Source organism: Cyclopterus lumpus, chromosome 12, assembly GCF_009769545.1.
Source record: "Cyclopterus lumpus isolate fCycLum1 chromosome 12, fCycLum1.pri, whole genome shotgun sequence".
NCBI classification, from domain to species: Eukaryota; Metazoa; Chordata; class Actinopteri; order Perciformes; family Cyclopteridae; genus Cyclopterus; species Cyclopterus lumpus.
Genome location: NC_046977.1, coordinates 3,691,038 through 3,702,770, shown reverse-complemented (window position 1 = coordinate 3,702,770; position 11,733 = coordinate 3,691,038). Strand labels below are relative to the sequence as shown.

General features: G+C 42.1%; 1 protein-coding gene across 2 annotated transcripts; it reads right to left on the bottom strand.

The window, feature by feature from the left end:
- Positions 1–190: 190 nt before the first annotated feature.
- Positions 191–9,565, bottom strand: prkaa1 (protein kinase, AMP-activated, alpha 1 catalytic subunit). Of its 2 annotated transcripts, none has more exons than XM_034546672.1 (9): positions 9,340–9,565; positions 7,234–7,375; positions 5,717–5,810; positions 5,249–5,393; positions 4,927–5,014; positions 4,577–4,801; positions 3,956–4,475; positions 3,654–3,780; positions 191–3,157 (listed from the first exon to the last, which is right to left on the bottom strand). In XM_034546672.1, exons 1-9 carry the CDS (start codon positions 9,434–9,436, stop codon positions 2,871–2,873), a joined length of 1,725 nt encoding a protein of 574 aa, XP_034402563.1. In that variant the 5' UTR covers positions 9,437–9,565; the 3' UTR covers positions 191–2,870. The 2 variants fall into 2 exon arrangements, with proteins under 2 accessions (XP_034402563.1, XP_034402564.1); XM_034546673.1 differs by lacking the exon at positions 9,340–9,565 and adding an exon at positions 9,005–9,213.
- Between the last annotated feature and the right edge of the window lie 2,168 nt (positions 9,566–11,733).

Sequence of the window (11,733 nt, the reverse complement as noted above, 5' to 3'; positions counted from 1 at the left end):
AGCATTGATTTCAATCACATGTTATTACACAGAATGACCCGAAGAGCTAAATTAGTTAGTGTGATTCCAGAATAACCAAGAAAAAGAAGACAACTTGTGAGTTCATGCTCCGTTCTCCCGTCTTTCAAGCTCATGTGACTTTTCCTGAGATGTCCAAAGACTAGAAACACGCAGAGAAACTTCCGCAAAGTTGTGTGCAATTTAGCAGTTTATTAGGCAGTTGTGTATACAAATGATTTCAACACTGTCCATTCAGATTTACACTGGTCAATCTGTTAGGGTCCCTTTAAACAACAAACAAAAATAGAACAATATTTCTTTGAAGCAGTCCAAACAGATGGACTGGCAGAATTGTATCTTCGGTCCACTAGTAAACTGTCAAAAAAAGGTCACGGTTTCACACATTCATCTTTCCTACAAACCCACTCGAGAAGTTTTGTAATCAAAATTTCAAACTGCCCTATAAAACTAAAAATGTTTAGTTTTACAATATCTTCCCAAGACCATAGTGTTTCTTTACCACGATCAGTTTGTTTCATAAACCGAGACATAAAAGGACAACTATTAAATAGATATTTCAGTCCAAAGTCCCCCCCCCTCCCCTCTGCAGGACAGCAAGAGAAAACAAGTTGATCACAATTATTGTCACTCTTGGCAATTTTTGTCTTCCATAATTTCTCTGAAATGTAAAATTGTTTGTACCAGTGAGATATTTAAAGCCGTATAGAGCTAGAGAAGAAACAGAGCCTTGAGCATCTGCTAACACGTCTTAACACAAATAAAAGTACAACTTTTAAGTGACTGGTACTACAATAACATGCAAAGTTCATCAAAACCTGACAAAAATTAAGATTATTCATGAGAAACCAGTTCACCGTTCAAGTTTGCTTAGTTTTCTCCGATTGCCATAATTTATTAAGTGTCAGCAGTTACTGAGGTCTACAATAGTTTGGCAACAAGAATCAAGATGTTTATTTTACACTTTGCAGTTCATATTTCTCCTTTTTTGGTAACGCAAACACTTCAAATAATCAGTGAATTTTTGACAGTAATTGGGAATTAACAACCCTGACAAAAATAAATATGGACTTCAAACACCTAAAATTGCAAAAAGAAAGTGTCAATAATTCTGATCACTGGATTCCAACTGTTACCGACATACAAACAGTACTGATGATGATAAGGCAGCCGAACACACCAACAACCTTTAAGACCGTGGACAGGAAATGGAGGGAGGTTCATCATACTCGTGATTTAAGACATTTATATATATCCAAGATTTTGTGAGCTTGCAAGTATTCGATATTGTCCGACGTTTTCTTCTTTTTTTTTTTATCAAATATAAATCACCAACACATTTATGTGATGTTGTTTTTCCTTCTTCAAGAACTCCAAACTATCCAGCACGACGTCACAATTCAAAGCTCACGGGTTTGTGTCTCGTCAACCTTCAAAGGAATGTGTGGGCAAAAAAAAAAACACCACATATCCAAAAATGATAATAATTGGATGTATTCACCTGCAATTAGACATTGTCCATGCATTGCATGTAATTGCTACTTTGTCATTGTCAATTTGAGGCCTATACACTTTTGATGGATTGGCATTTACAAATTGGACGTAAGCAAAAAGGCATTTTCAGACTGGGCTCATACTCAAAAATCCTAATTATTAATCTAAAAAAAAGAAGAAAGCAAATACAACAAAAAAGTCAAAACCACTTTGTCATTTTAATGCGACACTGAAAATGATATATTTCTAGATTCTTTTTGACTGTCATGGCAAAATACCTCTTAAATGGTAAAAGCAGGCTATATTTATCTGGAAAGACAATCAAGTATCAGAATAATTGTGATTGAAGGAAACAAAGCTGTGATATTGATTTAAAAACCAGTCAGGAAAAAAAGAAAAAGGGAATATATATATATATATATATATATATATATATATATATATATATATATATATATCTCATCCAGCAATAGATCTTGATGCAAAAAAGAAAAAAGCAACCCAAAAATTCCATTTCCAATAGAACCAACACTCCATCCACTGATAAATATATTCATGTCTTTATATATAAAAATGTAGGGGACAGACAAATTAAAAACATTTTTTTTTTTTTTTTACAAGGACACAAATCGTGAAAATTTAGTCTCCGACAACTCAGATTCAAAAAATAATAATAAAAAAAAGTCCCCGACAGAAATGAAAAGGGTCATTGCACTTCTTCTGAGTCCAATGAGTGTGACGGGCGTGACGACCCCCCTCCCCCCCCTCCCCGATACATCTGCACCGCTTCTCTGTTCCCCACAGAGAGAAAAACAACAAAAACAAGAGCAGCAGGAGAAAAAAAGAACAAAGAAACTTGTGCAAAAAGTGCTTCCTGCACCCTAAACGACTGCCACCCCAAACACCCGACCCTCAACGCGTGGCTTCCTTCTCTGCAGTGATCTTGTTCCCTGCACTGGAAAGCAGTACCCACTGGCTACAGTACAGACAATTCAGTGTAATCACTTGTGTGTATATCTATTAGGTGGGATGTGGTCATTTACCATTAAATTGATCAGGAAATTGTATAAACGCCCTCTTAAATGTTGTTCGGCTCTAGCCATTAAGTAGCCCGTCTTTCATCTTTTAGAATAACCCTTTACGGTCCCAGTCAGCTCCGTACACACACACACACACACACACACCCCCCCCATCCGCTTAGGGAACAGCGACCTGCGTCGGTGCCATGGACCGATCCCTTCATCCTCAGCCGGGTTGAAGTGAGCCATGAATCAGTTGCATGCTTATTGCTATAAAGACACTCGGAGAGGAGAGCGAGAGAGAAAAAAAAAAAAAAAGGCTAGTGATTGTTTTGCGAGCTATCGTGCAAGTAATTTAATAAGATTTGCACACATCTCAAAGAACTCGATGGTGTGGCTTCCCGGTCGGGGGACGGTGGCGACGTCCGCGCCTCCTCCCGTTGAATCGACGGACGAGGTCAGCGATGAAGCTAACGATCCCTCCGCGGCCTTGGCGGGGAGCACAGCGCTGGACGAGGCCGGAGCGTCGGCCCCGTCCACATCGTTCTTAATCGTGGTGCGGTAGTTGCCCACGGACCCAGATCGGAGAGGGGTAGCCGTTCCAGATTTTGCCTCCAACATATCATCTAAAAGAAAAAAAGACAAAACAAACGTTTGCTATAATATACATATGCAAAAAAAAAACAACTTTAAATTAATTAGATTTCCATATCAAGGTTTATAAAAAATAAAAAAGGGCGTATGCAGTTCTTAACAAGTTGAATGAGACATTGCATTCCCTCAAAATAATGACCCTGAAAGCTTTACAAAAGAATCCAGCCTTCCATTCCTGGAATACCAGCGCTTACGGCTCACTTGGCTGTAGCGAGAAGTCAACATGTCGTCTCGTGCCCTTTGTACAGCGAGCCTTTTCTACGTTAATTCTACTCTTAAACACTCTTATCTCGTGTTTGCCTTTGAGGAACCGCCACGCACCGACAGACCGAAAGCACAAGCTCTCAACCCCCGCGTCAATCATTTATGAAGTCTGCACTGAAATACAGAATCCAGACAAGCCGCCTCTGTTCTTTACTCACGTCTTAGTCAATGTAATCGATACAGGACAGTTTAATTAAAGCTCACCGTCTATGCTACGGAAGTCGAGGAGGTAGGTTCTACTGTCCACCTGGTAGAGTTGAAGGCTCATCTTGGTTTGCATCCCGGTGATCGGATTCTTCCTTCTCACGCGTAAATAATAAGGATTCACAACCTGGAGGAGTTATGGAGGGTGAAGAAACCATTACTTTATAAGGCTACCTCTTTAAATGTATCCTGATATCACACATTGTTATATCCAGTTTAATTACTGTTTCAATGTGCGACATACAAATAAATTAAGCACCATTTCAGGCCTATTTTCTTCCCTCATGGAGTTTCTTGCTTACCTTCCACTCATAATCCAGCTGTTTCATGGCCCGGCACACTTCCGACATGATATCATTGGGTCGACTCTGACTCCGGATGCCCAGGTGCCACTTGGCCCTCCTGACACCCTGGTGCTTGGACTTCTGGGGGTTCAGTTCGTCCAGCGTGTGGCGAGGCCTGGGCGGAGTCTCCGCCAACAGGAAGGGAACCCGCTCAGGGTGCACCTTCACAACGCCAGCCACAGAGGCACCGGGCGTGCTCAGGGGCTGGTCGTCTAGAAAAGAGTCGGGCGGGCTGGACGCCAGGTAAAAATCCTTGGCTTCATTCATGATGCGACGATTGTCAATGATGAGATGATAGGCGACGGCCAACGGATCCTGATGGTTGCGACTGTATATGCAGGTCAGGACCTCCTCCTCCGTGCACTCAAACTTCTCACATACCTCCTTCAGGGCCTCGTCGTCGATCATGTTGTTGCTGTAGGACGGGTCCTCGGGGAACAGGTACTTCGGCAGGCCTTGTTTGAACCACTCGTCCTCTCTGCAGGAGGATACGTTATTGTTGTAGTCAAACAAACCACAGACCACGAATGCAACACCGACAATGAGACTAGTTTTTTTAATTCATCTCGCCAGACTCACCGGATCTCTTTGATGGTGGCTCTTTTCATGGGGTCCACCTGCAGCATGTGTTTAAGGAGGCTTATTACCGAAGGGTTCAGGTACTGCGGGGTGAAAAAGATCCCATCGCAGATCTTTTTAAAGAGCGTGGGCACGTGGTCGTCATCAAAGGGAAGCGTCCCACACAACAAGGCATAGAGAATGACCCCGCTGCTCCAGATATCTACCTCCGGACCAGCATATAGCCTGGAGGATGTGTAAAACAATAAACAGTCCTGGAGTTATGAAGGCCACACCGTACCAGATTGTGTTTACTCGGTAACATCTTGTAGCAATTGTTAATGTCGACTTCTGCCGATGGCAAACATTACCTTCCGGAGATGACCTCGGGAGCAGCGTAGTTTGGAGAACCGCAGCTCGTTCGCAGGAACTCTCCATCTGACATCATGTTTGATAATCCTGCACAACATTTGACACGGTTAGAATAAAGTCAGTAGAAGGCATATTTGATTGGTGCATCCCTGAATATAATAAAAAAACAAACATTTAAAAAAAAACACACGGACCCGCTTATAATCTTTTTCTTCCATAGTCCTATTATTAATAGTCAAAAACCAAGTTATGTACTGTGGTGTCCATAACGTTAACAAATGTCACCTGTGAGGACCTGGGTTTAGGACTCGACACGCTTACCGAAGTCTGCAATCTTGGCATTCATGTGTGCATCAAGCAGCACATTTTCAGGCTTGAGGTCTCGGTGCACCACCATGTGTCTGTGGCAGTAGTCTACTGCTGAAATAATCTGCTGGAACAGCCGACGGCTCTCCTTTTCATCCAACTGTCAAAGCAGAAATGTATCCATGAGGTGTGATTCTTCTGTGTGACTGTCACTCTGTAAATGAGCACATCTCAGCTGACTAAGCAGCACTTGGCGTGTGGCGTTATCGTTTTCAAGCTACAGTCTTTTGGTTCACAGGTCGCTGTATCTGCAGGATGGCTATAACACAGAGAAGCACATGATGCACTTGTGTGTTCTGGTCCCCTCACTGAAAACAAAATATGCAAAATCTGCTCCATATGACAAGATGGAAAGAGTGAAGGAAAATGTGGGGCATCATTAGACCGGACGTTAAAACATGTTCCAGTATCGTCGTGTATTACCTTTCCGTTTTTGCAGATGTAGTCGAACAGCTCGCCTCCTGAGACGTACTCCATCACCATGAAGATATCTGTAGGGGTGCTAATAACCTGATACCTGCAGATATAAGCATAAAGTTTAAAATCATATGGGTCAGTTACGAGTTATTATTTCATCGACGGTGCACTGAAACTCCTCTCATGCGCGCCCTCACCGGACCACATTAAATAAACTACAGTTTGTGACTTGTTCCGAGCAAGAACCGCACATTTGTTTACATTTGCGTACATTCTAAATACCACAATTAAATTCATCTAGGATACAGCACATGTGTGCACTAGTTTAAACTTGATGCAGCTACTTAAGCCTTTGTCATTGGTTCATGCTTATACTTTCAGTCCATGGCTTAGTGAGGAATTCTTGCACTTAAGAATCTACACTGGCATTCATCACACATATATTTACACTACACTGGCTATGCGGCTACGCTTGCACATAAGCCCCATTCCTCCCAGTATTATCATATTCAACATCAAGCAGCAGATAAAAAAACTGGAATGTCTGCCAGCAACATTGTAGCCCCTGCAGCTCTGAATAGTAGCAAAACAGTGTTGCGATATTAGTGCGTCTCATTTTAAATCCACCATTACAGCGTCAGTCTAAGAGGTAAGTGCATAAGGATTGTGACAGATTGGTTCCTGTACCAAAGTGTCGGAGATGTGACGGATGCCGACTAACGCTCATACCGTCGGTCTCGGTTGCTACAAACATCCCGTCAACCAAATGAAGGTGTATTGTGTTGCTTCACTTGTACTCAAGCAACACTCTGCACCAGCAGTTGTGCACCCAGTCAAAGATGGGATCTCTCTCACAAACACACACAAAACAGAGTTTACATTCTTTTGCATGCATGACATGGAGCTGGTATTTCGTGCCACACCCCGTGGTCACGTTAATGTCCCTGTAACTGTGGCCTTGGGCACTTGCTGCATACATTCAGGCACAAGGTAGCTCTTCATTTTTTTTTAAATATATATATTTTTAGATGAGTGATTGCTTCAGCACCACCACAGCATCTGTGTGCTTACTTCAGGCTGGTAGTGGTTTATACACTCTCCTAATTACTCATGTGCCTTCAAGCACCAACAGCATACTGAGCTTGCCTCTGATCAGTTTCACCCTCAATTCAGACATGTGGAGTTAAACAATGACTCATTCGAAATTCCTGTAGCTATCTGAACCAATAGATGCAGATGTTGTCAGCAGTGCCGTTAGCTTATTTAAAAACAGGACAGAAGTTGAGGAAAGATGGTGAAGCACTTTTAGATATTAGAATGAAAGGTCAACAGAGAGGATAACCAAAACAGGCAAAGCAGAGTGAGCCGGGGGCTGAAAGGAGAGGAGACTGGGTCAGACAGATATCCCCACATGGATGTATTCTAAAACACGCCATTAAAACCTGGAAATAGCTAAGTGGGTGGCATTAATGTGGCGGCAGGGGGATTATGGAGCAGCGAGCGGGGTGTAATCTAGGACTTACAGTTTAATTATGTGAGGATGCCTGAAAAGCTTGAGGTTCTGGATCTCCCTGCGGATCTTTCCCACCACGTCCAAACTGCGGATCTTCTGCCTGTTCAAGATCTTCACGGCCACTTGGTGCTTGGTCAGCTCATGTTGGCCGACTGCAGGAGGAAAACAAAATGAGCGGCCACGAGCAATACCAATTACAACCCAGGACACACACACTGCCGTTCAAAAGTTCAGAGTCGCCTGTAAAGTATAATTCATACATCAAGTGTATTATTTACGAGTGAAATAAAAATTGGCCCCAAAGGAAGAATTCAAAGCTCATGTCACATGCCAGGGGACAATAATGTTTTAACAATGTTTGCCCCAAACACCCTTAGATTTTTAATTTGTTTTCAACTCCAGAAAAGCACGAGTTGAACAACAATGGTTCTTGCAATTGGGCTCTAAATATTTTTGGGTAGCCGTTGTTATTCGAGCCTTCTGAAGTGAATTTAGCGGTGTGATTTAATAGGTTTAATCTTTGATTCGCCAGTCCATAATATGTTTAGCTGACATTCTGTGATCCGTAGTGTTAACTCTAGACCAACACTCTTTTTCTATTGGGACGTTGGCTTAAGTAACACACCTGTTAATATTGCAGCTTGTTATAGGCATTATTGTGCACTTAACACTGAAACAGGAACGTGTTCCTATTTAAATCTGCACACATTTTGATGCTAATCCTCCAATTAATTTTACCTATGACTGACTGGTCTATTCTTATTTTTGTTCTATTCTTACTGTTGCTTGTCTCTTTCTGCCTTTTCAATTGTCTGGTTAAACCATTGAACAGCATTACATTCTGCATGAACAACCCAGGACCTTTTTTGCAAAACCCTTCATACAAAACATCTAACATATTTGGAAAGAGAACTTTCTACAACCTAAAAGCATTATTTATTCATTTAAAATTAAAAAAAACAGTGTATTTTCTGACCGTGATGTATAAGGTTTCTGTGGCAGGCAATCCCAAACTTTTGAATAGCAGTAAGTGAGGGTTAAAGCGCAAAGTGCATCTCCAAAACACTGACATATCTAGCCATATGCCCCAAAATAAATGTTACCTAAACCCAAATGTGTAATCCTTGGGTTAAAGTGAGTGAAAAATAATTGACTCTACAAAAATAAAAGGGAGAGGGGAGTTAATAAAAACAGCTGCTATTGATTTACCAGTTGTTCTTGTGAACTATTAACCAAGTCTCCAGTAATCAACACCATTATCATGGAGCAAAAGACTGTGGTCTTCTTTCTTCCAACAACAACAACAAATTGCAGCGATGACTCACCAGGAACTGTCTGTAAACAAAGCCTGTTGTTGTTCCGACTTATTTTTACTTAGCTTACTCGTGAGTTCAAAACGCACTGCATTATAAAACAGAAGAGGAAAACATGAGCAAATGCATAGGCACGTTCTCTAAACTCATTCAACCGCACACGTCTCGACGCAAGCAAAGCTATTTATTAACAAACATCACTAATCGTGCCGCCCTCTAGATTGACAACACGGCGGGGTTGACCCTGCTACACACACACACACACACACACACACACACACACAGACACACACACACACACACTTAATAACGGTCTCTCCAATAAGGAGGGCAGAGTTGAAGACCAAATGCCTCCCTCCAAGCTGCAGAACATTCTCGCGTCGTGTTTTAAAAAGAGCGAGAAACAGAAACGACACTAAATGCTCCTCGTTAGCATCTTCCCCATCTAGCGCCATGGCAATAACCCACCAGTCAAGACGGGGTTACTTCCCGGTGTCTTGACAAGCGACTTGTGGCTTTCTGGGCTAACTTAGCTACGCTACTAACTGACATAACATAAACAGCATTGCGTGGCTGCCGTTTGCATCTGCGGATACATCTCCCCCACCCCCCAAAAAAAGAAAACGTCACGTCTGAGAGAAACAAGTTGAGCTAACTAGCGGGACGCGAGGACAACAAGTGTGCTGCCTTCCTGGCGTTGCGACGAGTTAGCTTCTCGCGGCATGCTAGCTTAGCATGCTAAGCTAGAAGCTCCGGTTGCCACCATCTTTCAGACGCGCGGACGTCAAGGCGGTCAGACGTACCTTTAACCTTTCCGAAAGTCCCCACGCCGAGCGTATCTCCGAGAATGTAATGTCCGATTTTTACTCTTCCTTCATTCTTCTGTTTCTCCGTCGCCATCTTCCCGCAGTGGCCTTGCTGCGGGGCGGGCGAGGGGGAAGGGGGGGGGTTAGCTAACTGCGAGCAGAGATGGACCGGACTCCGCTGTGTGCGTCTCTACTCAAGCGACTCTGCTCCGCGCGGAGATGTGGGAGGAGCCTCGCGCGAGCCTGCGCGATTCGCTCGAAGCGTAGGCGACGTGGAATGTTGCCTTCAGGGTGCCCCGTAAACTCCGAAACCGGTGTGTGTTTAGATAGATAGAGAGATAGTTTACTTTATAAGGAAAAGGGGAAATTGTTTAGAGCAGCATTTACACATACACAGTAAGTAAAGCAAGCGTGTTCACATACAACCCCAAAAAAAGCACAATAAATATAAAGAATATAATATAATACAATAAAATGAACTAACAAAACAATAGTGCAATGTGTAACCAAACAAACAAGCCATTTAGAACCATATGTGGGCAATGCTTTTTTAATATATGTTGGTCTGACTGATATATAAGACAGGACATACACAATTCGATTATAACTAAAATGTCTCGGTGGTTATAGGCCTAGACAGGAAGTGACACATCCCAACATTGAATGTAATCATAATTTACATGGAGTTTCTCCAAAAATGTGGTTCTGATTCAATTTTATTTAAGTCTGCCACATCCAAACCTTACCAAGTGGCAAAAAATCATGTTTGCAAAATGAATATGCAAATATTCAATATGCAATTGACAATAAAATGCTTTTCTATTCAATTTAGAAGAAGTGAGGACACTCACCTTCCTCCAGAGACCGAGACGCCCGCCACTCTATCATTAATGAAAGTTATGCCAACTTAGACAATTCTGGTAATTAAAGTCATTAGATGGAAATAAAAGACTGAAATAAAAGAACTATTCTGGGCTGTTGTTTGTTCAGCGCTGGTCTGGGTAGATTTTCTCGAGTTGTGAAGTCAAAGGCAGCTGCACAGTGCCGTGTGGTCTCCTTGGTGGCTCTTGAGTTTGAACGGAGCCACTTATACTGTATTTCATGACCTGGAAGGCTGACAATGAGACGTGTTGAGAATAACAATGAGCTTTGTCAGGATGTGAAGAGCTGCTCAGTGACATTGATGCACGACCAAACACCCTCGACGCATCACAAATCACACCCCAGAGCACAGTGAAGCACGATATACAGTAATGCACTTAAAAGGATACCCCAAATAAGCGCAACTATCTTTTATTTTGTAGAGGCTGAACAAATACAGGTTCCACCCTGTCAGTGACTGATTATCAATGGTAAACAGTTACCGTGACTCCCCGGAGAGGTCTGGTAGGAATTTACAGTTAGTTCCCAAAGTCCTTGTGAGTGACACTTGGTCTAAGCTTGTGTGTGTGCTGGACTCTCTACATGGGTTTTGAGATACAAAAATACAGATTAGATTAAAAACCCTATTCATACTGTCCCCATTTTAGGACACAATACATCCAATCGACATCAACACAGTACATATAACCATGCAGGCGTGTTTAGTTCTCTTCATGCTCTTATTTCTCAGGTTGGTATTTGAGACGTAAGGGCCAGTAAATACTGTCCATAACATGTGTTGTCACAGCTCTAATCAGAAACCTCCAGATGCTCAGTGGCGACACCTGGTGGTGACTTGTCAGTCTTACAGGCGCACTTTGGCCATCGAGGTTGTGGTCAGCTCTCCTTGTGAAGAGGATGAGCTGCTCAAGATGAGAAGAGGTGCTCTTTGTATACAGGGTGTGTTTATGTTATGTGACTGTGTGGGCTCACATTGAAGCAACTTGTCCAGACACCTCCACCTCAACAACTCTTCAGAATAAACACAATGAAGTCCTGTAGTGTCACCAACATGTGTGATTACAGGTCATGGTTTAGAGCAATTATTGACACTAAATTAGAGCAATTATTGACACTAAATTCAGTCCATGAAAGAAGTACTCGTTATTTAATTTGTTTGTCACTCTGGAGATCCTCGTTTTAAATAATCCACTTAACTCTCTGGAGTCGATGTTTACGCGGTTATATATTCATATCTAACAGAAATATATATGCATAACTTCATCTCGTGTGCACACTGCACTCGTCACTCTTCACTGGCACTCAGACCAACTGTTTATGAGTTAATCTGAATAAAATTGGAAAGGATTATACTGCACGTTGCTGTCCGTTTCTCCATTTTATTTATATCAACAGTATCAATACTTAACAGTAATAACAGTAATGCCTTTGAGTCAAATGGAAATCAAAAAGATATTAAATTATAATTTGCACAATATTTATTGTAAACAAAGTGTCATACAGTCAGAT